Source organism: Lucilia cuprina, chromosome 2, assembly GCF_022045245.1.
Source record: "Lucilia cuprina isolate Lc7/37 chromosome 2, ASM2204524v1, whole genome shotgun sequence".
Classification (NCBI taxonomy): domain Eukaryota; kingdom Metazoa; phylum Arthropoda; class Insecta; order Diptera; family Calliphoridae; genus Lucilia; species Lucilia cuprina.
In genome coordinates, this window is record NC_060950.1 from 63,862,567 (window position 1) to 63,890,085 (window position 27,519).

Consider the following 27,519-nt stretch of genomic DNA (forward strand, 5'->3'; position numbering starts at 1 on the left):
TCGACTTTAAAAATTGAAAAAACATTTGACCAAAAAAACTAGAAATTTTTTTTTGAAATCAACAATGCAGTTTATTTCAAAAAAAGTAACAGCTGATTTTAAAGTTAATTCCCAAAACTATAGTAGAGCTGTTGTTGTTCTTAAGTTTCAAATTTAAAATTTCTAGTCCATACTAAAGCGAAATATTTGTTTAATTCACAATCAGTGTTGTACGGTTGATTTGTTTTTATTTCAAAAAATTTTAATTGAAAAATTTTTATGACATACAACGCTACAACTATACGACATCGATTGTGAATTGGACAATAGTTTATTTGAAAAAGAAATAGAGTTGTTGTTGTTCTTAAGTTTCAAATTTAAAACTTCCTAGTTCATGCTAAAAATCAAAGTACGCTACCTTAAAGACATTTTGCATTATTGCAAAAAAAAAAACAATGTCAATGTCTTAAAAATACTTCAAAAAAACACGTGTTTTAAAGCTGATGCTGCTAAGAAAAAAATCTAAACCATTAAAACAATTAATTTAAAATGATAAAGAAAAAATTTGCTGATGCAATTTCTTTAAATTTTCAAAACAACTTGAGTTTTTTTCCTTGAGGGGAAATTTTAAAACCAAATCAAAGAACCAAATTAATTCAAATGAAATTTAAAATATTATTTATAAATAAAAAAAATTACACACTTATGAAAAAAATATCAGAATATTCAAGATTAAAACTGTCTGTCATTGCTGCTTATCTTTTTCTACTATATGGTTACATGCTCTTTATAATTTGCGTCACTTAGACCCAAAGTTCGTAGTAAATTTCTTGAAATATAAATATTACAAAATAAACAAAAAAACAAAAATAATTTGTGTAATTGTCAACAGCGTAAAGCGTCAATAATTACCTTGCAAATCTTATTTTATAAGGTAAAATATTTGTTAAATTATGAAAAATAAAAATTACTTTATAAAATTAAATTAAAAATAAAACAAACTGCATTGATTAGAACTTAGACACACCCTCTTTTTTGACGTTTGTTTATTGGTTAATTATTTTGTTATAAATGATAGGAAATTTCCTCTATAGCTGATTATACAGTTTTTTTTTATAAACAGAAACCTATTTGTATTTATTTGGATTTAAATTAAAACTATTGCTTAATTTCTTTAATATTTTAAAGAAATTTTGTAATTTTTCTTTATGGTTTTTAATGAAAATTTTCTTAAATTTCTTTAATTTTCAAAAGTCTTAAACAAAAATCGCTAAAACATTGCTAAACAAGCCGAGTTTAATTAAACATTCTGGCAACATTTCATATATTGACAAAATGTTGTTGTTATGATTATGTAGTATAATGTAAACAATAAACAAATGTGACAGTTATTTACATATGGTTAATGTATAAACAAAGAATAAGTTGTGAAACCGTTAAAGAAAAGCTTAAAACACAATTCAAAAGCAAAATTACAAATTTTTTAAATTTTCTTTAAAGCTTTTTTGTTTTTCTATACTATATTGAAGTTTTAAGTTCATATATGTAAAATACAAATTTCTAGTTCATAATGAAATGTCATTAACATTGTTTTGGACACACTTATGTCTAGCTAAACACGTCAAACCTTAAAGCCTGTTGTGTTTGTTTATGAAATAATTCTAAAGTGTATAAACTAAATACAATTGCACAAATAATTTTAAATAATCATAAATAATTTATAGAAATTTATACAAAAGAAAATAAAAATGAAATTAACATAATTTCACAATTATTTTGCCCCGATGACTAATAATAAAAATATGTATTTTGTTTTTGAAATTGTTATTCATTTAAAGTTTTAAACAAAATTTACTAATAAAAGAAGAATTTTAGAGAACGAACCTTAAGATTTAAAATTCAATCTACTAAAATTGTTTATATATCACTGTAAAGCTTAGCGTGGTAACTTTTTTAAAAATCTATAAATTTTTTTAATATTTTGTAAACATAAAATCAATTTTTAAGCAAAAAGTTTTAAATTAAAAAAAGCAAAAGTTTATTTATTTGTTTATTATAATTTTTGTTTATTTTCTTAAATTTTTAAAATATTTATTGTATTTTTTTATTGATTTTTGTTTTCTTAAAAGGCTTTTGCAAAAACTTCCATTCATGGAAAATTTTCTTTCAATTTTAAGACAGACTTTCTTTGCTTTATTTTTTTTCACATTTTTGCTTAAATATTGTAATTTATAATTAACACTTGTTAAAAATGTTAATTTTATTTAAATAATGGTTTAAAATAATAATAAATACTTACAATTGCCAGAAATTTTAATAAAGACATGCGGCTGGGTGCATCAAAATCACGTTGACCCAAGTAATCATTAATATTTTCACAATTCTCAAAGGAAATGTTCTAAAACGACAAAGAAAAATATAAAAAAAAATTAAATAAATTTTGAAAAAACTAAAGAAAATTTGAATAAAAACTTAAATATTTTACAAAAAACAAAGAATTTTTTAAGATTTTTTAAATATTAAAAAAAATCCTTGAATATTTTAAAGCAATATTAAAATCCTAAATTTTCTTAGCTTTACACTACCTTAGCTGCCATTTTGTTTTCTTTTTTCACTTTTAATTAAACTTTTCTTAATTTCACTTGTTTATGGTTGAAATTTTAGTAAGTTACTAAAATTAAATTTTATGATTTTAAATTTAATAAGGCATTTCTTTTTAATTTAAAAAAAAAACAAAACAACAGACTACTACATTTTTTATTCATTTAAAATATACATTTTAAAAGTAATTTTTTATCTGTTAACCAACCTTATCACACGTTTTAACAAATAAAGAGAAAAACCAAACCACTTAAGTGTTTTATATTATCACAAAAAATTTATGACAATTTTTTGATAAAAATAAAAACAATTTAAATTTGAAATAGTTTATAACAATTTTAACTAAAAAAACACAAAAATATTGTAATAAACTTGCATTAAAATGTATAACATAACAGAGTTGCTTAATTTGTCATTCAAAATTACCGTTATTTGCTTAAATCTATACAGGTTGCTATGTCTAGTGTCATTTTTATGTTTATGCTGTTTACCTTAAGTTTGTTTACACTTATTTAGTGTTGTAAAGAGTTTGTATAGCTAGCATTTTTATGTAAGTGTTGTAAAGTGTTATTATTTGCTTGAGTGACATTTCATCAATGTTGCTAACTATTTGTTTATGCAAAAATTACAGTTTTTGTTGCTTTTGCCTTGTTAAGTGTTTGTTTTATAAATAACGGTATTTTTGTTTCTTTAAAGTGTTGGCAAGTGTTTAAAATTCATTTTTTTATCAGTTTAAATGAGTTATTTGCTGATTTATGTTTGTTTAAACTAATTTTTGTTTAAAATGCCATCAAATTTATTATGTTTATAATGAATTTACATTTAAATAGTTTTAAATTTTATATAAAATTTGATTTAGTGTTTATTTATTTAAATTTTTTTTGTTAATATGTATTACAAATTTAGTTTTGTTGTGTGTGTTTTTTAATTTAGTTGTTAGTTTTGTTTTTAGTTGTTGTTGAAAGTCTCTCTTTGCTGTAGTTGTGTGTAGTGAACAAATTTTTTTATTGTTTAGTTAACAGCTAGTGACGTCAAAGTTGACCTTAATAACTGCTGTTTAAATGTAAAAGTTTTTTTTCTCACTTTTTTTCAGATAATTTTAATTTTGTTAAATTTGGGCAGGATTTAAAAAAATAAGTTTAACAGACAAAATTTTCAAATAAATTGTTGGAAAAAATATAATAAAAATTTTATATGCTAAAGGGGTTTTTATACAAAATGCTGACGTTGGTTTTTAACTTAAAAAAAAACTGGTCTCAAAAAAATATAAATTAATGAATACTTAGTAATTTTGCAGAGACACTCTTTGACGTCATTTGCATAAATTTAAAAAAAGCATTTAACAAAAAGAAAATAAACAAAAAATCTAAAATTGTTAACAAAAATTATAATATTTAACACCCTACTATCCAATAATAAAGCTTATAATTTCAAGTTTAAAAATTATTTCTGATTTTTTTTTTTTTTTTCGTTAATAATTTACTACGTATTACGCCTTTTTTGCGGTAAATTTAAAAAAAAGTTATTTTTCCTATTAAAAGTTTAATATGTAAAACGTGTTAACAAAGTAATGTGTGATATTCTTTATAAATTAATTTATTGTTTAAACAAATTTTTATTAATATAACTTTTAATTGTTAGCTTAACCTTTGCTGAGAAATTAAACCCTTTATTTTGTATAAATTTAATAATAATTACAGAAATTACTTTAAACAGTTGAAAAAAATATAAATATTTCCGGTTTTATAACATGAATGTTATAATAGTTTGTATAAGCTCTAAATAATAGGTAATATTAAATAAATTATATAATTTACTAAACATTTATTACAAAAAAATTAACAATTATTTAAAATTTTGTTGTTATTCTCTTGGAAAATAATAGGCAATACTTTAAAATAACAATTTTAAACAAGAGATTAACTTAAGCAAGTTCCTTAGCGTTTTTAAACATTTACAACTTATGGGCAACACTATTATATGCAGAGATGTCAAAATAAAACAACGTTTAAGCAAAACAACAACGTAAAAGTAAAAGTTAGGGAGAGCTTAGCAAAGTAAAAATAGAAGTAAAATAGAAAAATTAAAGAAATATCTACAAAAATTAAAATAAAAATTGTAAAAAAAAAACTTTTTTTACACAAAAATAAAAATTTTCTAAATTTTTAAACATTTTATTTTTTATTTTCTGAAAAAATTAACATATTTATGTTAATTTATTGTTTATTTTTATTCTACATACTTTTTCTTAGACTAGTAATGCTAATCTTACCTTAAGTTGTTTGCATTTTTAAATAGCATTTTAGAAATTCATTTCATGTTTCATTTACTTGGCAATTGTAATTTTTTTTATAATTCCCATAATATGCCAACAAATGGCGACTAGTTTCTTAAAGTTACACAAACGTGTAAGAATTTGTAATAAAAATAACTAGTAAAATACAAAAAAAAAACAAATTTACATACAAATACTATAAATCTTTACAGAAACAAGTTTAAAAATAACTACTTTAAGGAAAAGTATTAAAAATTTGAGAAATCATAAACACCCTTTAGTTAAAAAGGAATAAACTTATAAATAGTTGGCAACTTAAACTGATTTTAAGCAGTTTTTCTAATTATTACACTTTTTGACTTAAAATTCTTTGCCTTAACATAATTTCTTATGTTTTCTCTACTTTTTGTTGCATTAAACCGGTGTTGCCAACTATTTTTTGTTTGACACGACAGCATGTTAAACATCTGCAGTGTTGTTAAACGTTTACTACTTTTTCTAAGGTTAAACAGTGATGCCAATTGTTTTGTTTTATTGATGTCTATTAAAATGTATGAAAAGAAGATTGTTAGCATTATTTGTTGTTTAATTACAATATTAACAACTAATGCAAAGTTGTATTTATCAAACAAAGATAAAAAACTAGAATTTGATTATATAAAATCAGTTAAAAACCATAACTTAATAAACTATTTATTAAATTGAACTATTTACAAACAAAACTGCTCATTTTCTAAAAATATTTTTTTTATTAAGAATTTATTTAAATTTTTTTATTAAATATTATTACTTTTTTAATAGCAAAAACCTGTTTTGTATAAAAAACAACAATGAAAGTAATAAAAATTTTGCAAATTAATAAAACCACCCACAAACAATATATATGTATATATATTTTAAACATTTTACAAATATTTAACCATATTTCTAGGTAAAACAAATGTTAATGACTTGTTACTATAAAAATGGCAATTTAAGCTATAAGTTATTGAAGTATTGAAAAAGGTATTGTTCTGTTTTCTCATAATTTATAAATATTCATTTAAATAGTGTATTCATATTATAATAATATTGTATAAAAACATCGCTATATTATTTAATAATATTGCGCATTTTTTAAAGCAAAACACCAAACATGATATATATTTTTGCTAAGAGGGGTTCGGTCATCGTACAATTTTTTTTGAAAAATAATGAATCATCAATATCATGTCATGTTTTTAATCATTTGTTATAATATTCTTATAATTTTAATGTTTTTATTTGGTAAAATCAACTTTGAATCATTAGTTTTAAGGTTAAACTATGATATTTAAAAAAAAATTACTAAAATGATTACAATTTATTAAGATTTTTTTGTTAAAAGTTATAAAATTTACTTGGTTTTTGAATTTAATTTAATTTTTATATTAAATAACAAATATTTAATGTTGTGTTTTAAATATTTAGTTAAATTTTAGGCTTTTTTCTTTAAATTTATTAAAAAAAATCAAAAATTTACTTAATTTTATTTTTATTAATTCTCAAGAAAAATAAGCGTTTTTCTAAGAAAAGTCTAAGTGGCAATACTTGAAAATGTCACTCTCAGAGAAAGATATGCAAAGTAAACATAACAGGGCATTAACATAACGGTATGTTAGTAAACAGTGTTAACAATGTTGCAAAATAAAAATAGCAGCAATATAAAGAGAAAATAAATAAATCTAGTTGTGAGAATAGTGGCAACTCTTTAAACAAAGTAAAAACAACACAACAGCAAGAAAAGAAGAGAATAAGAGGAAAGAAAAATAACGTTATTTGTAGCAGAATAAAGTAGAAAAATAATAGTAGTGAAAATAGTGGCAACTCTTTGAACAGTGTTAACAACGATGTAAAAACAATGCAAAAGAAGAGAATATAGTGAGAAAATAGTGTTGAAAAATTACGGTATTTCTAGAAAAATAAATAGAAAATTTAAGGTGTTACGAATAGTGGCAACTCTTTAAACAGTGTTAACAACAATGTAAAAACAACACAACAGCAAGAAAAAAAAAGAGAAAAACTTTAAGTAAAGAAAATAAAGTAGAAAAATAATGGAATTTCTAGCAAAATAAAGAGAAAATCTTTAACCAAAAATATCAAAAAAAAAAAAATAAATAAATAATTATTAGAATATTAGCGCGTAAAAGTTTAAAGTCAATGTTTTTTATCTGTTATTAAAACTTTATCTTTTAAAAAATACTGCATTGCTTGGCACTTTTATTTTATAACTATATAATCTTTTTACGTATTATTTGTTAAAGAAAAACAAACATAATGCATTAAAAAAATATTAAATGAAAAGCTTGTTAAAAAGAGATGTTTTTAATTACTCTAATATTATCATTTTAATGTATAACGTAAAAAAATGATAAAAATAAGTAAAATATTTACAAAGAGGGCAAATTTTAAAAAGTCATTTTATGACATGTTTATCATTCTTCAATAACAAATATGTAAAACAAATTTAAAAAAATTATAATAATTACATTTGTTGAAAAAGGTTTCTTTTTGAAAAAATTATTAAATGTTTAGTTTAATTATTGTTTGACGTCATTTTTTATAGATTTCTTTTTTTTATATAGAAAACAATAAAATTATTGAGTTATTTTCATTACAAATTAAAACACCTGTAAATATTTCTATAAGGAATTGTTTTAAATTAGTTGTAGCTGTCAGTTAGTTGAGTAAATATTTCATTTTTTTATATATATTTCTAAACACTAATTAGTTGAAAATAAATTACTTATAAATTAGTCATTATTAGTGTTTAAGTTAGGTTATGCTGGGGCTTTCCTTAACAATAAAAAAATATAAAAAATAAACAAGTTTATTAAGAAAACGATAAATTCCTGAAACTGTAATTTAAAAATATAAATAAAAAAAATTTTATTTTTTAATTAAAACATTCAGAAAATTGTGTTTAAGTGAAAATTTTTAAACAATCTATAAAAAAATATTATGACATCCACAAGAATTGTTTTGTTTTCAAATTATTTATTTTATTAGCTTTTTTAAAAAATATGTTTATTCTTATAGCATTTTTTTTTTTATTTAAATAGATACAAGTGTTTTTTGTGCTATTATTCATATGATTTTATGGGAATTCCTTAAATTTTTTTATTGATTTTAAAGATTTTTTTGTTATTTTATTTTAAAAAAAGTTAAAATAAAGACAAGGTTATTAACTTTTTTAAGTGAAAATTTAAAAAAAAAATATTCTTCTTAAGGATAGTGTTTTTTTGTAGGAAATTTCTTAACAAATTGAGGTAAATGTAGCACAAATATTTATTTATAAGGTAATTAATATTGTTATTTACAAAATTGTATTTAAAAAGAAAAGGAATTTTTCTTCAAAAAAATTCTTTTTATTTTTTAATATTTATCTATAATTATTAAATCAAACATTTGTTTTAAATTCAACGTGTTTAAAATGGGAATTTTTGTTAAATTTTATTTGTTTTAGGCATATTTTGTTTAAAAATTTTCCATATTTAAAGAAATATTTTTAAATGAACACTTCAACTGCATTATTTTACAACACTGACCATTTTAGCGTTTTTATTTGCTCTTATGTTTATAACTATAAAGAAATGAGAGTGTAACTACTGAGAATTTAGTTAACCGTTAGTTTTATTGTTTACCTAACTTATAAACAATGTTGCCAGCTTGATTGTTTACCAACATGTAGCGAATATGTGCGTGAAAGAATAAAAGTCTTAAATACCGTTATTTTTTATGTTTACTTGTATCTTGACAGTTCAAACAGTGTTACCAAATAAAGTTAACTAAGAAAAACGCTTAAAATGTTAAAAACTAGTAAACTGTAAAGTATTTAATAGAAATTTTTAAAAAATTTATATAAATTAACGAAAAAAATTTATAAAATTTCTATAAATTAAAATAAAATGTTAAAAAATATTAAAAATTGTTTTAAGTAACTTTAAAAAAGTTAAATAATTAAAGAAATCTGTCAAAGTTTTGATTTATAATTAAAACTGTTATAATTTTTTGTTTTGTTTGCAACTACAAAAACAAAACCTGTTTGTTAAGTTATTATTCCAAATAACCTTGAGTTAAATGAACTACAAACAAAGTTCTAGATCTACATAGTCTAGTCAAGATAATAACATGAAAAAAAATGTTTTAAAATGAGATATAAAGACAAACCACAGAAAAACCTTGTAAAACCGCAAATGTTGTAAAAAAACTTAACGTAACTTAAAATGTGTTAATAAAAGTAAGATTTTTGACAGACATTTAAGACAAAAATAGATTTAAAGAAAAAACTTAAGAATAAAGTTAAAATTGTTTGTGACGTCAATAACCCTTGATTTGTTTTTTTATTTATAATTTATCATTTTTTTCAAAACCTGAAAAAATAAAGTTTTTTAAACGTAATTGTGCTAGGCTAACCTTGACAGTTAAATAAAAAAATTATAAGATTTAAAAACTGTTTAAAAAGTTTAAGAACTTGTTTGTTTAGGTTTTTATTGTTTTGCTTTATTTGAGGCGTGGGAATTTTACAATTAAATATAAGAAATATATGCCGGAAATAATTGATTATTAATGCACAAAAATTAACTATTAATAATAATAAGTTTTTTGAAAAAAAAGAACAAAACTTTTAGTTTAAGAAGTTAAATGAACTTTTTAAAATGTAAATAATAACAAAGTTTTTTTTTAAGAATTTTATTTAAAAACAATTAAACTTAAAATCTTTTGATAGCTAAAGTTCAACTAAATTTCCTTTCATTTTATTTGAAATTCATTAGAAAAACAAATACTATATTATGCTAAATATAGTTGTTTAATAAAACTAATTTTAGCTTTATATTTTTTTATTATCTTAAATTTAGAGTTTTTATAGCTGAATTTTACGACTGATTTTAAATTTTGATAATTAAAATTTTAGATTAATTGTGACGTCTAAAAATAACTTTTTAAAATTCATCGTGAATTTTTATTAATTTTAAAACCGGTTACATAAAAAAAGTTAATAAAAGCATAAAATTTTAATAAAAAAACTAAAAATAACTTTAGTTAAGAAAAAAAGTTAAAATTAGCTAAGAAATATTAAAAAAAATAAGCAAAAGTTATTAGAAAATCCTTTTTCTATTAAAATTCTGTAAAATTTACATAAAATTAACATAACTTATAAAAAAATTCATATTTTTTGCTTTTAACTTGAAATTTTTGCTAATTTATTAGTTTTCCTGCTTAAGAAAAGTAAAACTCCCAATTGGCATCACTGTTTTGTATCTAACTGTCAATTTCCTTACATTAATAGAGTTGCCACATAGGTAAACAAAACAGTATGTAAAAAAGAAAAACAAACAATGTAAACATTTAATAAAAACGAGATAAATAAATGATTTTAAAGTATTTTTAAAGAATTTTTTTAAAAAATCATAAGAATTTTATAAAATTTATGTTACGATTTCATTAATAAGTAAAATGTTATGGTTTTTTTTCCTCTCTTTTTCCGCAAATTTTCATAATACTCATCTTAAAGAAGAAGAAAGTTGTTTATATTTTGGTTTGTTTTCTTTAGGGGGAGTGTGTGTATATGTGTGTTGTTAAAGGTAGCAAAAACATTGTTTACATAATTTGACAAACTTTCAAAGGAATGTTAAACATAAAAACAGTGTTCCCCTTAATTTAACTTGTTGCTTGCTAAGAAAATAGAGATTAACCATTAACATCTATACTAAAGCTGTGATTTTAATAAAATTTGGTATAAATAAAGTCAATATATAGATGAATTAAAATGGTGATATTACATACTTAATAATTAACAAGAAGATTGTTTGAAAAGGCATTAAAGTTAAACTTCTTGTTTTAGAAGAAAATTTTTCCTATTTACTTAGAAAAAATCTTTAAAATTTATAAAATTTTTATTAAGTTTTAAAGTTTTCTTTTTATGGTTTATTTAATGGCTCTTCTTCATTACAATTAAACACGTAGTAACTTATATTGTTTATTTATTTATAAATAAATAAAAAAAAACTATTATAATAACAAAAAGTTCTAATTATTCAGGGTCTCGTTTTAGGAAGTCATTGTTTAGCAAAATAGTACGTGATTTTGTATAATAATTATAAAATAATTTTTATTTTATAATTCTTATCTTTTGTTAAGAAATTTTAACAAAAAAAAAAAGCAAAACAAAATAAATAAAACAATAACTAAATAAAAAATAAATTAAAATTTCAAATTTTTAATATTTAAAAAATAATAACAACACACCTTTGACTTAAAAAACAAATATAAACAATTGACAACAGTTCTTTTTTTAAAACTTATCATTTAAATTAAAGAAATTGAAAATTTAAAGCTATTTTTAATTGGCAAATTAAAGTTCAAAGATAAACTTTAACAAATCATATTAATAAAAAATTTTTCTAATTTTGTATAAATTTTAAAAATTTTTATTTAAATAATTTTGTTTTAAGTACATTTACACTTGCTGCACGTGCTGCTAATTTTTGCCTAAATAAATAATCTTAATTAAAAAGTAATTAAATTTTAAGGGGGATTTAAATTAATCAATTCATCTTGACTAATAAAATTAATTAATTATAGCTTGAGTTTAAAACCCCTTTATTACTAAAAAACTTGGATTTTTTTTAATCAGTTTTTTTTTTACTAAAAACCCGCTTGACAGCCATTACAACACTTTTTCCCCCCGCTCTACAAAAAGAAATTTTTGTTTAAATGATTCATTTCTTTCTATATTTTTTTTATTTAATTTGTCTTTAACCACACATACCATTCTCATCATCATCATTCGGTTTTGTTGGTTTCTGGCACATTTATGACGTCAATTGTCTGTTTCAATAGCTTATGGCGAAATATTTACATTTATAATATAGAAAAAAAAACTGAAATGTGTGGTTTATTTAACTTAATACGTGTTTAATATTAAATATTAGATTTCCCTTATAACTTTCAGCTATTAGTAAAAGTATAAATTTATTATTATTTTCTTATGCCAGTCATGTATTTTACAAATAATAAAAAGTCTCTTTTTTAATGGTTTACACATAACAATGGCATTTAACGGATATCCGTGTTTATAAAGTAAACATTAAACCTTCCTAACACTCTCTCTCTGTCTCGCCCTCTTTTCATTACTTCCTTTTGATGTGCTTTTTTTCGTTTAAAACCAAAGAAAGTTGTTATAGGTAGTTTGTGGTTTGCATAGAGTTTATTTACCATACTGTTCCTCTCTTTCTCTGACCTAATAACATTTGTATTCCTTCTTTTTTAAAAAGAAGAAGATAATTGTTATGTTTAACTTTCAAAAAGTAATGTTTACATAATTTGACAGTTTTATGTAAAAGAAAGTAATGCTTCTTAAAATGAAAAAGAAGAAGCTAATTGTTTTGTTTTCATTTAGGTTTGTTTTGCATGTGTATGTTTGCGTGTGTGTGCATTGTTTACATAATTTTGCTAGCAAAGGATATTTTCTCTTTCTCTCTCTCTCTTTTTCCGCAAATTTTCATAATACTCATCTTAAAGAAGAAGAAAGTTGTTTATATTTTGGTTTGTTTTCTTTAGGGGGAGTGTGTGTATATGTGTGTTGTTAAAGGTAGCAAAAACATTGTTTACATAATTTGACAAACTTTCAAAGGAATGTTAAACATAAAAACAGTGTTGCCCCTTAATTTAACTTGTTGCTTGCTAAGAAAATAGAGATTAACCATTAACATCTATACTAAAGCTGTGATTTTAATAAAATTTGGTATAAATAAAGTCAATATATAGATGAATTAAAATGGTGATATTACATACTTAATAATTAACAAGAAGATTGTTTGAAAAGGCATTAAAGTTAAACTTCTTGTTTTAGAAGAAAATTAATGTTTTTCCCAGTAATTTTGTATATTATTAAAAAAAATAGAATAAAGCTTAATAGAAATATGTTAATTACACTTAAAAAAAGGAAAGTAGTTTCACATGTTTTAAAAGTCAATAAAAAATTTCTTAAAAATGTTTATGAATTCTATAATAGCAAATACATAAAAGTTTTGTAACTTTTCTTTAAGCTTCAAATACAACTATGTTTTAGTTAAACTCAATTGTTAAATTTAAATTTTTATAAGTTTTTTAAAACTTTTAAATAAGATTTTAAGGTTTCAATAAAAATTTTTAAATTTTGTACTAAATTTAATAATTTGTTTATAACTTTAACTATTAACTTAGATTTTTTCTTAAAAAAAATTAAATTTTATGAAAACTACAGCTTTTTTCTTTAAAATTTTACATTTTTTATAACTATAGCTTTTTATAAAAAATTTGTCTATTATATTTTTGTTATGTCATTCAAAATCTTTGAAATTTTCTAAAAAATTCTTTAAATTTCTTCAATATAATAAAATCTACTAAAATTTTTAGTTTAAAAGTGTTAACAAAAACGCTACATAACTAAAACTGTTATTTAATGCTTGTCATTATCATCACCCGTCAAATGTCAACTTACCTCATTATTGTTATTATTGTTGTTGTTGTTAGTGCAACTTTTATTATTGCTATTCTTCTTGTTATCAGTTTGTGTAACAGTATTTGTCATAATTGCTGTTGTTGTATTAGGAGATGTTGCTGTTGTTCTTGTTGTTGTTGCAGCTGTTGCTGCTGTTGTTGTATTATTTGTATCCAATGCAATTAGTTTCCATAATTGTTTTAAACCAATGTTGTCAACGCAAGAAAAACGCAATTTATCATGAGACCAACCCATGTTGCTAGATTCTGTGGTTGTTGTAGTTGTTGTTGCAGGAGCTTGTAATATAGTTGAAGTCATACTTTGTTTTTTTGTGGTTGTTTTTTTCTTTTTTAAGAAACACTTTAAAAGTTTTTCCTTTTTACAAAAAAATTTTAAGTACTTTTGGCTTTTTTATAACTTTTAGTTAATTTTCTTTTAAATTTTGTTTAAAATTTCAACATTATTTTTTTTCAAATATTTTGTTTTTTTTATAACAATTTTTATCTCAAAACTTTTTATATTATTTGTTGTTGTTGTTTTATATAGGTCTTCACTAAAATATTTTTTATCTATTTTCTTTTTTCGTCAGCAAGTTTTCATTGAAACTTGTTTTTTTTATGCAATAATTGTAAGTATTTAGCTTTTAATTTAATAACATTTGTTGTAGTTGTTGTTTTTTTACTATATAACTTGCACGTAAGTCAAAAAAAAATCTTCTATTTCTTTCTTTCTTTTTGTTTTACCTCAACGGAGGTTTATTTTTGTGTGTTAAACAATTGCTCGTAGCGTAACGACTAACTGGTTTCCGTTTATAACAGCGAGTTTTGCTAAAAACAGCCAAACGCTAGCTCCCCAACATATACTCCTCACAAAAACTACAGCAATTCGTTTAAGATCGTGCTTAAAAACGAATGTGCCCCACACTCTCTAGCTATTTGTTTATAATTCTTCACCCTCCCTTACCACCATAAACAATCAGTCGCACATATTGTCTCTTTGCTTTGTAATTTAATATTGATTTGTATTTACTCTTCGATTTCTAATTTCTGTCATTCGTTCGTTGTCGTTATTTACTCGTTACTTTTTTTTTTTAATTATCTCTCTCATTCTTTTTATTATCACTCGTAAACTCTCTTTCGTTTCAATACTATATAAATGCATTTGTAAACATTTGCTTTTAATTTAAAGTGTTTTAATTTGTTTTCAATCGTTTTTTTAGTTGTTAAAGAGTATAAAAGAGTCTTTATTTAATTGTTATCATTTAATCGTTATTATTACAGCAGTCAATTAAAATGAAGCATAAATATTGTATATTGTATTAAGTGTAGACAATACATGATCAAAATGTGAAAGAACCGGATAATAAGAACAGGGAATAAATAGTCTACAGTCTGGACTATAGAATAGTCTATAGTCTGGACTATAGAATAGTCTATAGTCTGGACTATAGAATAGTCTATAGTCTGGACTATAGAATAGTCTATAGTCTGGACTATAGAATAGTCAATAGTATGGATTATAGAATAGTCTTTAGTCTGGACTATAGAATAGTCTATAGTCTGGACTATAGAATAGTCAATAGTATGGATTATAGAATAGTCTTTAGTCTGGACTATATAATAGTCTATAGTCTAGAGTATAGAATAGTATTTAGTCTGGACTATATAATAGTCTTCAGTCTGGACTATATAATAGTCTATAGTCTAGAGTATGGAATAGTATTTAGTCTGGACTATATAATAGTCTTTAGTCTGGACTATATAATAGTCTATAGTCTAGAGTATAGAATAGTATTTAGTCTGGATTATAGAATAGTCTTTAGTCTGGACTATATAATAGTCTATAGTCTGGACTATAGTCTGGCCTATAGAATAGTCTATAGTCTGAACTATAGAATAGTCTATAGTCTGGACTATAGAATAGTCTATAGTCGGGACTATAGAAGAGTCTATAGTCGGGACTATAGAAGAGTCTATAGTCTGGACTATAGAATAGTCTATAGTTTCGACTATAGAATAGTCTATAGTCTGGACTATATAGTCTGGCCTATAGAATAGTCTATAGTCTGGAGTATAGAATAGTCTATAGTCTGGACTATAGAATTGTCTATAATCTAGAGTATAGAATTGTTTATAGTCTAGACTATAGAATAAATAGTCTATAGTCTGGACTATAGAATAGTCTATAGTCTGGACTATAGAATAGTCTATAGTCTGGACTATAGAAAAGTCTATAGTCTGGACTATAGAATAGTCTCTAGTCTGGACTATAGAATAGTCTATATTCTGGTCTATAGGAATTACTATAATCTAGTCCAAAGAATAGTTTATAGTAGTCAGTAATATTGAGTAGTCTTGGTTGTGGTGAAGGCAATTGCATGTACATAGTCTGGACTATATAGACTTTAGTATAGTGGGAACATAGATATTCTTCTTTCGCCATCTTTCAAAATTGCATTTATTTCATGGTATTTTATAACAATGCAACATATTTTTATTGTCATTTACACGTTTAAGAGATTAATTGTTCAAAAAAGAAAAAATCCCATTTCCGCTATTTACCAAAAAAGTATTTATTACTTTTTCAATAATAAACATTTCGTTAACGAATAGCAACTAAAAATCTTAAGGTACATTCAGACCATCTAATATTTGATGAAAAAGACAAAACCACAAATTTTTGTGAATTTATTTTTGATTCTGCATGATTTTTGTAATTGCAAATAATGTCGAAACAAATAATAAAGACGTTCTGAACTGATGTAGTCAAAGTTACATATATTATGTTTGTGCAGATAAATATATATTTAAAGGAAATCAAAGTGTCAAAGTCAAACATTTGAAAGGTGTGAACGCAGCTTTAAGAAAAATTTCAAAATTTTTGATTCTTGTTTGTTTGTTTTCATGAGATTTTCAAGACCCCCCAGCAAATCTGTTTCAGTGATAAGGGAAGTTTTATTTTAGCTTAATTTGTTTATTGTTTTATTCTAATTTCTTAATATTAGAGATTAAATTTTCTGAAATTTAATTAGAAATGTCGTTATAATATTCTCAAATTTTGATGGCATGTTCTTTTAGAAAGATTATTTTGCATTAATTTTACTATAATTAAATTATGACAATTATTTAAATATAATAAATTATTATTATTGTGGCAATTAACTTACTGGCTAAGTTGCTAACTAACTAACTAACTAACTAACTAACTAACTAACTAACTAACTAACTAACTAACTTGGTAACTAACCAACCCACTACATAACTAAGTAAACAATCAACTTTCTATTTATCTATTTATGTCTATCTATCTATCTATCTATCTATCTATCTATCTATCTATCTATCTATCTATCTATCTATCTATCTATCTATCTATCTATCTATCTATCTATCTATCTATCTATCTATCTATCTATCTATCTATCTATCTATCTATCTATCTATCTATCTATCTATCTATCTATCTATCTATCTATCTATCTATCTATCTATCTATCTATCTATCTATCTATCTATCTATCTATCTATCTATCAATCTATCTATCTATAATTTAATTTGTTTTGATGAACGTGTTAATGTCACTTTTCAAATTAATGAACATTCGCAAGAGGATACAGATTTTAGTTTATTTCATTGTTTATTTTATTTATAGAATTTTAATAAAAAAAATACAGCAACAAAAAACTAGATTGTATGAAATGAAACTAAATTTGAAAATTAATTGATATATATATATACATATTTATATGTAAGAACATAAACTAATAATCACGTTTGTATTGTTTTTTATTCAAAAGTAGCTGGAGTGTATACTTTGCATAGACAATTATTCACGTTCATCCAGTTTTTTTTGAGTTGGGGTCTCCATTATTTATTGATGATACAATAATAATAATAATAATAATAATATAACACTATACGTTTAGTTTGTGTTATTTTAATTAAAATCGTACAATTAATTTTGTATGAAACAAACATGCATATAATAAAAAACAATATTTTTATAAAACGTATTTTTTTTATTATATTTAATAAAATAAACCACATTTGTTTACATTATTTTATCCTGTCAAATCATCTGTTTCCTTTTTTTTGTTTACACCTCGTTTAAAGTGTTGCCACATGTATTTTACTTCTGCAAACATAAAATTCGCTTGTTTTCGAGACTTTCTTCCTTCAATCTACTTATTTTTTATTATTACTACTGAAAATCAAGTCCGAATTCATTTTTTTCATAAAATAAATTGATTTATTGCATTCTATTTGATAATAAAAATAAAATAATAATTCTTTGGCACCCAAAAAAAAAAAAAAAATTAAATGTGTTGTTATAAAATGCAATGAAATATTTAAAAAATAATTCATATGCCTTTAATATTTAATTTAAAAGAAACTGCATAGCAACCAAATTTAACATGCAAAAGACAAAACTATCTTTTTTTTTTAGTAAATACTCTATTAGAATAGATTTGTATTCTAAAGAGTACAAAATACCGAAAATGTTAGCATATACTTTTTTCCTTAAACTTTTAAAAAAGTCAATGATCGTATAATGCTTTATAATTTAATGAAAAAATTGAATGAAATGATAATGAAAAATAAAAAATATTTTAAATATTTAAAAAAACCTAGTCCCAAGTTTGTATCCTATTCTATATAGTCTAGACTATAGTCTACCCAATAGTCTAGCTATATTTTATTGCCGTCTATAGTCTATATGATTTAGTTAGGAGTTTTGTCTACAGTAGGACTATAGTTTTGTGCAAAGTTTGGGCAATAATCTGACCTATATTCTAGTCTATAATCTGGCCTATAGTCTAGTATTTAGTCTAGACAATATTCTTGTATATAATCTGGCTTATAGTCCAGTCTAAAGTCTTAGACTTGTATATTATCTGGCTTATAGTCTAGTCTCTAGTCTGTAATATAGTTTAGTCTGGAGCATAGACTAATCTATAGTATGTGCTATAGTCTTGTCTATTGTGTGGTCTTTATTATAGTCTATAATCTGGACTATAGTGTAGTTCTATAGTCTAGTCTACAGTCTAGTCAATAGTCTAGTCTAGAGTTTAGTCTATAGTCTAGTTTATAGTCTAGTCTATAGTCTAGTTTATAGTCTAGTTTATAGTCTAAATTATAGTCTAGTTTATAGTCTAGTCTATAGTCTAGTCTATAGTCTAGTCTATAGTCTAGTCTATAATCTAGTCTATAGTCTAGTCTATAGTCTAGTCTATAGTCTAGTCTATAGTCTAGTCTATAGTCTAGTCTATAGTCTAGTCTATAGTCTAGTCTATAGTCTAGTCTATAGTCTAGTCTATAGTCTAGTCTATAGTCTAGTGTATAGTCTAGTCTATAGTCTAGTCTATAGTCTAGTCTATAGTCTAGTCTATAGTCTAGTCTATAGTCTAGTCTATAGTCTAGTCTATAGTCTAGTCTATAGTCTAGTGTATAGTCTAGTCTATATTCTAGTCTATAGTCTAGTCTATAGTGTAGAATATAGTCCAGTCTATAGTCTAGTCTATAGTCTAATATATTGTCTAGTCTATAGTCAAGTCTATAGTCAAGTCTATAGTCTAGTCTATAATCTAGTCTATAGTCTAGTCTATAGTCTAGTCTATAGTCTAGTCTATAGTCTAGTCTATAGTCTAGTCTATAGTCTAGTCTATAGTCTAGTCTATAGTCTAGTCTATAGTCTAGTCTATAGTCTAGTCTATAGTGTAGAATATAGTCCAGTCTATAGTCTAGTCTATAGTCTAATATATTGTCTAGTCTATAGTCAAGTCTATAGTCAAGTCTATAGTCTAGTCTATAATCTAGTCTATAGTCTAGTCTATAGTCTAGTCTATAGTCTAGTCTATAGTCTATTAAATAGTCTAGTATATAGTCTAGTCTATAGTCCATTCTAGTCTATAGTCTAGTCTATAATCTATTTTAGTCTATAGTCAAGTCTATGGACTGGTCCACAGTTTAACCTACAGTTTGGGGTAAGGTGCCGCTTTAAGTCTGGAATACAGTTTTGTCTATAGTCTGAAGTATAGTTCAAGTTGCAATCCAAACAGTATTTATCTAATCCTATAGTTGTTTTTTTATATAACCTTTGAAGTGAACGCTACGTGCAATGAAACTCTATTAAAAAATTCAATTAAAATGCAAATTTTTATAATCTTCCTATAGATTTGCATTTGCTTCCGTCATTTTTTCTAAATTTGTTAAAAATTTGTTGTTTTAATTACGAAGTAACAAAAGTGCATATATTTTTCTCTGACAAAAAGATAAAGTTCAATCTGGAATTAATATAAAGTATTTACAAGAAAAAAAGGCGGTTGTTTTAAAGAAATTTCCATAGAAAATAAAACTAAAAAGAAGAGAAAACATACTTTGTATTTAAAATAAATCATTGGATGATGATGATGGGGGACTATTGAAAAAGAATGTCACAGGAAAACACTAATAATAAAACAGGTCGCTTTTTTCTCTCTAGCACTCATTCTCTGTGTTTCAATGGGAGTAAGAAAACAAAAACACATACTTTAAGAAAATATACTATAAATGGGAGCATTTTACACATATAGTACATATTATCTGCACCTCTGCAATAAAAGCACGTCCGTCTCTTAATTGAATAATAATAACAATAACAAAATAACAATAACAAATGCGCAGGCGAACAATTATTTGATTATTAGTAGTAAATAAGTAAGAGTATTATTAGTTGTTGTTGTTGTTATTGTTGTTTTCGTGTATGTCATCAATTCTATTCTGTAAAGTCTGTACAATTTATTTGATATTGCTGTTGTTTGTTGTTGTGATGAGCAAAAACGAAAAAAATGTCATGAAAAGCAATGACCAAAATATAGAAAAAAATGACAAGATCAAGATGTGACGTTATTTTCAAATTAAACAGTTCAAATTGAGCGTTGGGCTCAAGCGGTGTAAAATTTAATTTAAACGTTAAATTCGGTTAAAATTAAAAGAAAAATTCTTTTAAACAGAAGAATAAAATTTAAGAAAAATATTTTAAAAAAGTTTTATGTTAAAAAAGAAGCCTTTAGCTACAACTGAAATGAATTTTATTACAAAATTTTGTTATTTAATTATAAATTTAACTTTATTAAATCGTATTAAAGCTCAAGAATTAAATTTAGTGCCAAATGATGAACTATATAGTAGAGACTTTTATACTGTGCCCACTACTGTGAAAACCTATGAAAATGATAATGTTTTATTACCCTGTGGTTATAAGTGTAAGTTTCTTCCCCGCCCAAAAAGAAAAAAAATAAAAAATTAATAAAAAAAAATTTTACAAAAATAGTGCCTTATCTCTCGGTACGCTGGTTAAAAGAAGAAGATTTCCTATTGGAGTCCCCACGCTCAGAACCAGTTTTCATGGAACGTTTACATTTACTAGCCAATGGTAGTCTGGAGGTTATGAATGTTCAAGCTGAGGATACGGGCAAATATTATTGTGAAATTATTACTAGTACGGGTAAAGCTTTACAACCTCATGCCATAGAAGTACAATATGCTCCAAGAATTTCTACCACTCCCAGCGGTTATATAGAGTTACCGATAGGAGCAGTTTTGGAAATAATTTGTGAAGCTGAGGGAGTGCCACAACCGGCCGTCAGTTGGGTTCATAATAATGAGACTATAATTGATTATTTGGTGGGTAATCGTCAAATACATATAGTGGAAATTAAATCGCGTAATATGTCGGGAAATATAGAGTGTATCGGGCAGAATGGTGTGGGTGGTCAAGCTGTGTCGGATGGTGTGGAATTGGTGGTGTTGTGTAAGTTGTATGAGATCATAAATTAATATAAAGTCCAGACTATAGACTATACTAAAGCTCAGATTATAGACTAGACTATTTTCCAGACTATAGACTAAACTGAAGTCCTGACTATAGACCAGGCGATAGTCTAGACAATTTTAGACTAGACTTTAGTTCAGATTATAGACTAAACTTTAGTCCAGACTATAGACTAGACTTAAGTCCAGACTTTAAACTAGACTATAGTCCAGTCTGTAGATTACAGTCCAGACTATACACTTGACTTTAGACAAGACTATAGTCTTGACTAACTATAGCCTAGTCTATTATGGACTATAGTTAGTCTAGACTATAGTCCATCCTATATACAAGACTATAGTGCAGATTTGAGACGATACTATAGGGCAGGCTATAGTCCACGTTATAGACTCGATTATATACAACACTTCAGTTCAGATTGTAGACCAGACCTTAGTCAAGATTACAGTCCAGACTAAAGACTATAGACTAGACTAAAAACTATACTGCAGACTTAAGCTTAGACTAAAGTCCAGACTAAAGCCCAGATATACTCCAGACTTAAGTCTAGACTATAATCAAGTATATAGTCTAGACTATAGTCCAAACTTTTGGATAGACTATACTCCAGACTGTAGAGCAGATTATAATCCAGACTATTGATTAGTGCAGATTTGAGATGAGGCTATAGGGCAGACTATAGCCCACATAATAAACTTGACTATATGCTAGACTACAGTTCAGATTATAGACTACAATCCATATTAAAGACTAGACTATATACTAGGCTATAGTCCAGACTATAGACTAGGCTATAGCCCAGATTATAGACTAGGCTATAGCCCAGATTATAGACTACACTCTAATCCTAGGCTATAGTCGAGACATTAGACTAGGTTATAGTCCAGACTATAGACTAGACTCTAATCCAGAATATAGACTACACTATAATGCAGACTATTGACTAGACTATAGATCTGATTTGAGATTTTAATCTAAACTACAGACAAGACTAAAGTCCCGATTATAGAGTAGTTTAAATTAACCTGCCTCTACTCTTACTATAGACTAGACTATAGAGTACTAAACTATAGATTAGTTAGTTTTGTTCTTTTAACATCTTCCCCCTTCTCCTCCTACATATTTATCTACAGTCCCTCCCGAAATTCGTACTTTACGCAAAATCTACTATTCCAAAATTGGAGGTCGCCTACAACTCGAATGCTACGTGGAATCAGCTCCCTTAGCCAAAGTTAGATGGTTTCATGCAGGCAAACCCATTATATATGGTTCATTCTTTGGACGTCAAGACAGTGAAGAATTATCGCCAAATCAAACGACAACACAACGTTACTATTCCGATATGAAACATTCTTTAATTGTTAAAAATGCCCGTGAAATTGATATGGGTATGTATGAGTGTAGAGCGGAGAATACGATTGGAGTACAAAGTGCGTATATGGAGGTAACATTCCGTCCAATGCCATGCACTTTTAAGATTAGCCCTGACATGCAGAGTCCCACGGCGCATATATTGGTGTGGCAAACTGAAAGTTATTCGCCAATTATTGAATTTAAACTTAAATTTAGACAAGTACCATCTGGTGAGTACATAGTTAGTTAGTAGTTGAAGTAGTAAACATGAAAGTGTATATTAAGATTAATTGATTAATTTGAGAGGGGGAATTTACAAATGTTTGTTTTTTTTTTCTTTCATTTTTATTTCATTCACAGACAGCAGTTTTGTATACTCGACTACAACTACGGTGACAGCACAATATGCCGCTGAATGGACAGAGCTGACAATACCCTCTTCGATATCAATAGGTAAAGAATTTTAAGTTGTTTTATTTAAGTAAACGAAAATTTTAAAGAAATTCTTAGGGGTTCAGTGTTATTGTTTACATTTTCAAAATTCCCCAAATTATAAGTTGCGTGGGTGATTTGCGCAACTGTTGAGATATTACACTTACCCATGAAATGTTTCCCACAGTTTGGATATGGATAGGTTCTTTACTACTGAGATATTCAGGTTTAAGTTTTTTTTATTATTCATAACTCTCGATCCTTCATCAGATCCTAAATTGGGACAAATTCTTGTCTATTTAATGAATTACGATCAAGCTTGTTTCTAGGTAACAAAATTTTCTATGATTGAGCTTGTTACTTGACTACTAGATAGTTCCCTAAATTTAAGAAGATCTATAAATGATCTTTCCCCCAAAGATTGATTCCAAAGATGAATTCTGCTCTGATCCCTTATTTAGTTCGTTCTTAGGCTACAAGGAGAGCCAAAACAGTTTTTTGTCTATTAAATGATCTACAAGCAGAAAGATCCATGATTATTGTTTGACTATGAGATTGTTCTTTGATTTTTCAAAGATCCACAATTGATCTGGTTCGTTGATAACTAAATGACTTACGATTGATCTTATTTGTTAACTTCGACAAGATTTATGATGGAGGTTCTTTAGGGCTACTGAAAGAATCACAATTGAACATGATTATTGGCAACACATAATTGACTATTGAGTTTCCTTAATGTCAGTTCCTGAAGATCGCTAACTGATCTAGTCATCTGTCGATCAAAGATCCAAGATCGATCAAGTCTCTCGACTTGTTCTTTGACAAAATTCTTGATTAAGGGTTTTTAATGCTACTAAAAGAACCACAATTGAACTTGCTTATTGGAAGCACATGATCGACAATTGACCTAGCTTGATGTCAGTTCCTTATCAAGATCAGCAACTGAGCTTGTCATCTGTCAATCAAAGATCCAACATCGATCTAGACTCTCGATAATAAAAACTATTGGGTTTGTTCTTTGACTACGAAAGATCCACGATTGAGCTTGTACCTAGTCAACAAAAGAACTATGATTGAACATGAACTTGGATGGTGGTCCAATTAAACTTTTCCCTTGTGCCATGATTGAACGTGATCTTGGATGATGGAAATAATACAAAAAGTTCTGCTATTAATGGTCAACTAAACATCCTCGATTAAGCATGTTCTCTGGCGTTAGAAAGATCTAAAGATTCACGATTGAATTGGCTCTTTGAACTCCGAAGGTTCTCAATTAAACTTGTTCAAAATGATCCACTATTGAGTATGTCTGTCAGCTGCGGTAAGCTCTACGATTGAGATTGTTCATTGATTACGGAAAGCTTTACCAAATCTTGTCCTTTGTCAATAAAAATTGTCGATTGTGCCTGCGGAAAGATACACAATTGAGCTTGTTCCTAGTTGTTCAGTTATCAGTAGAGATTGTTCATTGATTACGGAAAGCTGTACCAAATCTTGTTCTTTGTCAACTAAAGATTGGCGATTGCGCCTGCGGAAAGATACACAATTGAGCTTGTTCCTAGTTGTTCAGTTATCAGTAAATAATCACGATTGAGCTAGTTCGTTGACTGCTTGTTCTTTGTCAACTATAGATTGGCGAATGTGCCTGCTGAAAGATACACAATTGAGCTTGTTCCTAGTTGTTCAGTTCTCAGCCAAATATCCATGATTGAGCTGGTTCGTTACCTGAGAAAAACCATGTCTGGGCTCGTTCCTTCTCAACAGAAGCATCATGATATATGATCCTTTTCCTTAATTTCGTAATGATGCTCGATTGACCTTATTCCTTGTCAACTAAAGATCCACTATTTAGCTTGATCTAATATTGCTATGAGATCGAACGATTGTGATTGTTGTTCTACTACAAAATGATCCAGTTTCAGTTTTGAGCTTGTTCCTTTCCACGATTTATTCTTCTTTCTTGCCTTTTGGAAAATCCATGATAGAATTTGTTCTTTTACAACCTAATTTCCATCATAGAACGTCTTCTTTGTCCGCCAAAGATCACAATAGAGCTTGTTGTTTGTCAGCTAAAGATGCAGGTTTGGTCTCTTGTCTCTCGAAAGATCTACTACTGAACAAGTCTTTTTTGAACCAAAGTTCAGCTATTCACTTTGTCTTTTGTCTACCGAAGTAGACACGATTGATCGTGGTCTGAATGATATATTATTAAGATTGTCTCTTGTCAACTAAAGATCAACGGCGCCTTGTCTCTCAATGATCCACAATTGATCTCTCTCTTTTGTCAAACAATGATCAACTTCTTATCATTTCTCATGATCCTACGAGAGATCCACAAAATTGCTTTTGTTTCTTAACAACTACCGATCTATGTTTAAGCTTATTTTGGTTCAAGTAAAGACCCACGTTTGTGATTTATTCTTGATTTCAAAATGATCCTCAATTGATCTTGTTGCTTGACTATAAAAAGATCCATAATTCAGCTTTTAAGTTTGCTTCTTGTCACTCAAAGATCAATGGTGCCTTGTCTTTCAATGATATACAATTGATCTCTCTTCTCAAACAATGATCAACTACTGATCTTTTCTCTTGATCCTCCGAGAAATCCACAAAATTGCGTTTGTTTCTTATCACGTTTTGTTTTTGAGCTTATTTTGGGTTAAGTAAAGACCCACGTTTGTGATTTATTCTTGATTTCCAAATGATCCTCAATTAATCTTGTTGCCTGACTATAAAGAGATTCATAATTCAGCTTTTAAGTTTGTTTCTTGTCACTCAAAGATCAACGGCGCCTTGTCTCTCAATGATCTACAATTGATTTCTCTCTTTTGTTAAACAAGGATCAACTACTGATCTTTTCTTTTTGATCTTATTTTGGGTAAAGTAAACCCCCACGTTTGTGCTTTGTTCTTGGTTTCCAAAAGATCCTCAATTCATTTTGTTCCTTGGCTATTAAGAGACTGACAATTCATCTTGTTATTTTTTTATTTTTTTCTTCGCTCTTTACAGGACCCATTTATACCACCACATATACCCTGCATGGTTTACACCCCGCCAGTATTTATCAGGTGGTAGTTTTAGCGCGTAATCACTATGGCTGGAGTGATAGCAGTAAAATTTTGCGTTTTGCCACCGGAGGAGAAGGTAGGTTACATAAAATCTTTACAAATCTTATAATAAAACATTTCTTATGTCCCTAACCAGTTGAATTTCCCAATTATTCCACTGAATCGGATAAATTTGATGAATCGAATGATGAGGCGTCAAATTCCGCAGCTATTGATGATAATAATGATCTAATGAATAACAAAACTATGGAAGAAGTCGCCGAAAATACTATAGATCCATATAAAGATTTGAAACTGTATGCCACCATGACTTTATATCCCTCAACTGGTAGTAGGTTTAGCAATAATTGTGGTTCTTGGCGACAGTATTTAAGTGCTATTGTAGTCATAATTGCTTATAAATTGTATTTGCATTGAGAATGTATTATTAAGGAGAATTAAATAATAATAAAGAATATATTATTAAATAAAATTGGGAGATTGTTGTGATTTTTTTCTATTGTTTGGGTGAGAAATTTTTGGAATTTGAAATTTAATGTTATTTTGTTAGTGTCTAAATGAAATTTATGTTAGAAAGTAAATTATTAAATAAAAGAGCATTAATTTAAATAATCAGAAAATTTGTTTTCTTTTTAATTTTATTTAAAAATTCTTATCAATATCAATCTTAATTTGTCTTAAGTACATGTGTACTTAGAATAACTTAATCAGCTGAAAACTGATAAGAAACAAAATTTCATCAGTATTTTTTTTTCAAATGATCTCGTTTTTTTCAAAACATTTTGCTAATAAAGCAATTAAAATGAAATATTTTTATAGAAAAAAATATAGAATTTCATTATCATAAAAAACGTGCATAAAGTTATTTGAAATTCATTCATTTCATTTAGTATTCTATATTTAGTATACACACACACTCTATAACCATAGTATTTTCACATACCATAAACGATCATCTGTTTCTTCCATCATCTCCTCTCAACTGCAGCATCAACATCATTATCATCAGCATCTTCTAGTAACAGCCATCAATCCAATATGTTTGTGTGTGCCTGTTAGGCTTTTAGTGACCTTTGACAAGAATATTGACTTTTATTGTAATTTAATGCAAATATTCTACGCAGTCTTTGTAGTTTTTTTAACTAGCGCACGCGTACTGACATGTGCTTTTGACTAAGATTTTCTTGAGGGGTTTCTTTAGCTTCTGGAAGATTTATCTTTGGAGGTAGAGACGATTTAGAATACTTGCGACAGACGTTATAACTGCAAATATGTTCCAATATCCATAACTGCATCTTTCTCCTTCGAGTTTCTTTCTTAATTATTAAACTGCAGGCCTAAGTTGTTCCTCAACGATCGACGATAGAGTTTTCCTCGATCATTAACCGATCAAATATTGAATTGTTCTTCGGCTATTAAACATTGCACGATCGAATAGATTCTTGAATAATGAAAGCTTTTTAAATGAGTATCTTTTAGCGCATCGATTTGGTTC

At 26.0% G+C, this 27,519-nt stretch overlaps 2 protein-coding genes across 3 annotated transcripts in view; one reads left to right on the forward strand and one right to left on the reverse strand.

The window, feature by feature from the left end:
• Positions 1 to 27,519, reverse strand: part of LOC111682489 (inositol-trisphosphate 3-kinase homolog) — a 57,484-nt gene that overhangs the window by 1,758 nt on the left and 28,207 nt on the right. The window contains exons 1-2 of one of the 2 annotated variants that reach the window (XM_023444456.2): positions 13,359 to 13,803; positions 2,279 to 2,377 (exon numbers count right to left, since the gene is read on the reverse strand). In XM_023444456.2, the coding sequence (XP_023300224.2) occupies positions 2,279 to 2,377; positions 13,359 to 13,676 (417 nt within the window). In that variant the 5' untranslated portion in view covers positions 13,677 to 13,803. Of the gene's footprint in view, positions 1 to 2,278; positions 2,378 to 13,358; positions 13,804 to 27,519 lie in introns of those variants that run through there. The other variant, XM_023444458.2, reaches the window with a different exon arrangement.
• On the forward strand, positions 20,240 to 26,496 carry LOC111682484 (neogenin). The gene is made up of 6 exons (XM_023444451.2): positions 20,240 to 20,602; positions 20,671 to 21,150; positions 22,305 to 22,754; positions 22,885 to 22,977; positions 25,966 to 26,100; positions 26,161 to 26,496. Exons 1-6 carry the CDS (start codon positions 20,389 to 20,391, stop codon positions 26,439 to 26,441), a joined length of 1,653 nt encoding a protein of 550 aa, XP_023300219.2. The 5' UTR covers positions 20,240 to 20,388; the 3' UTR covers positions 26,442 to 26,496.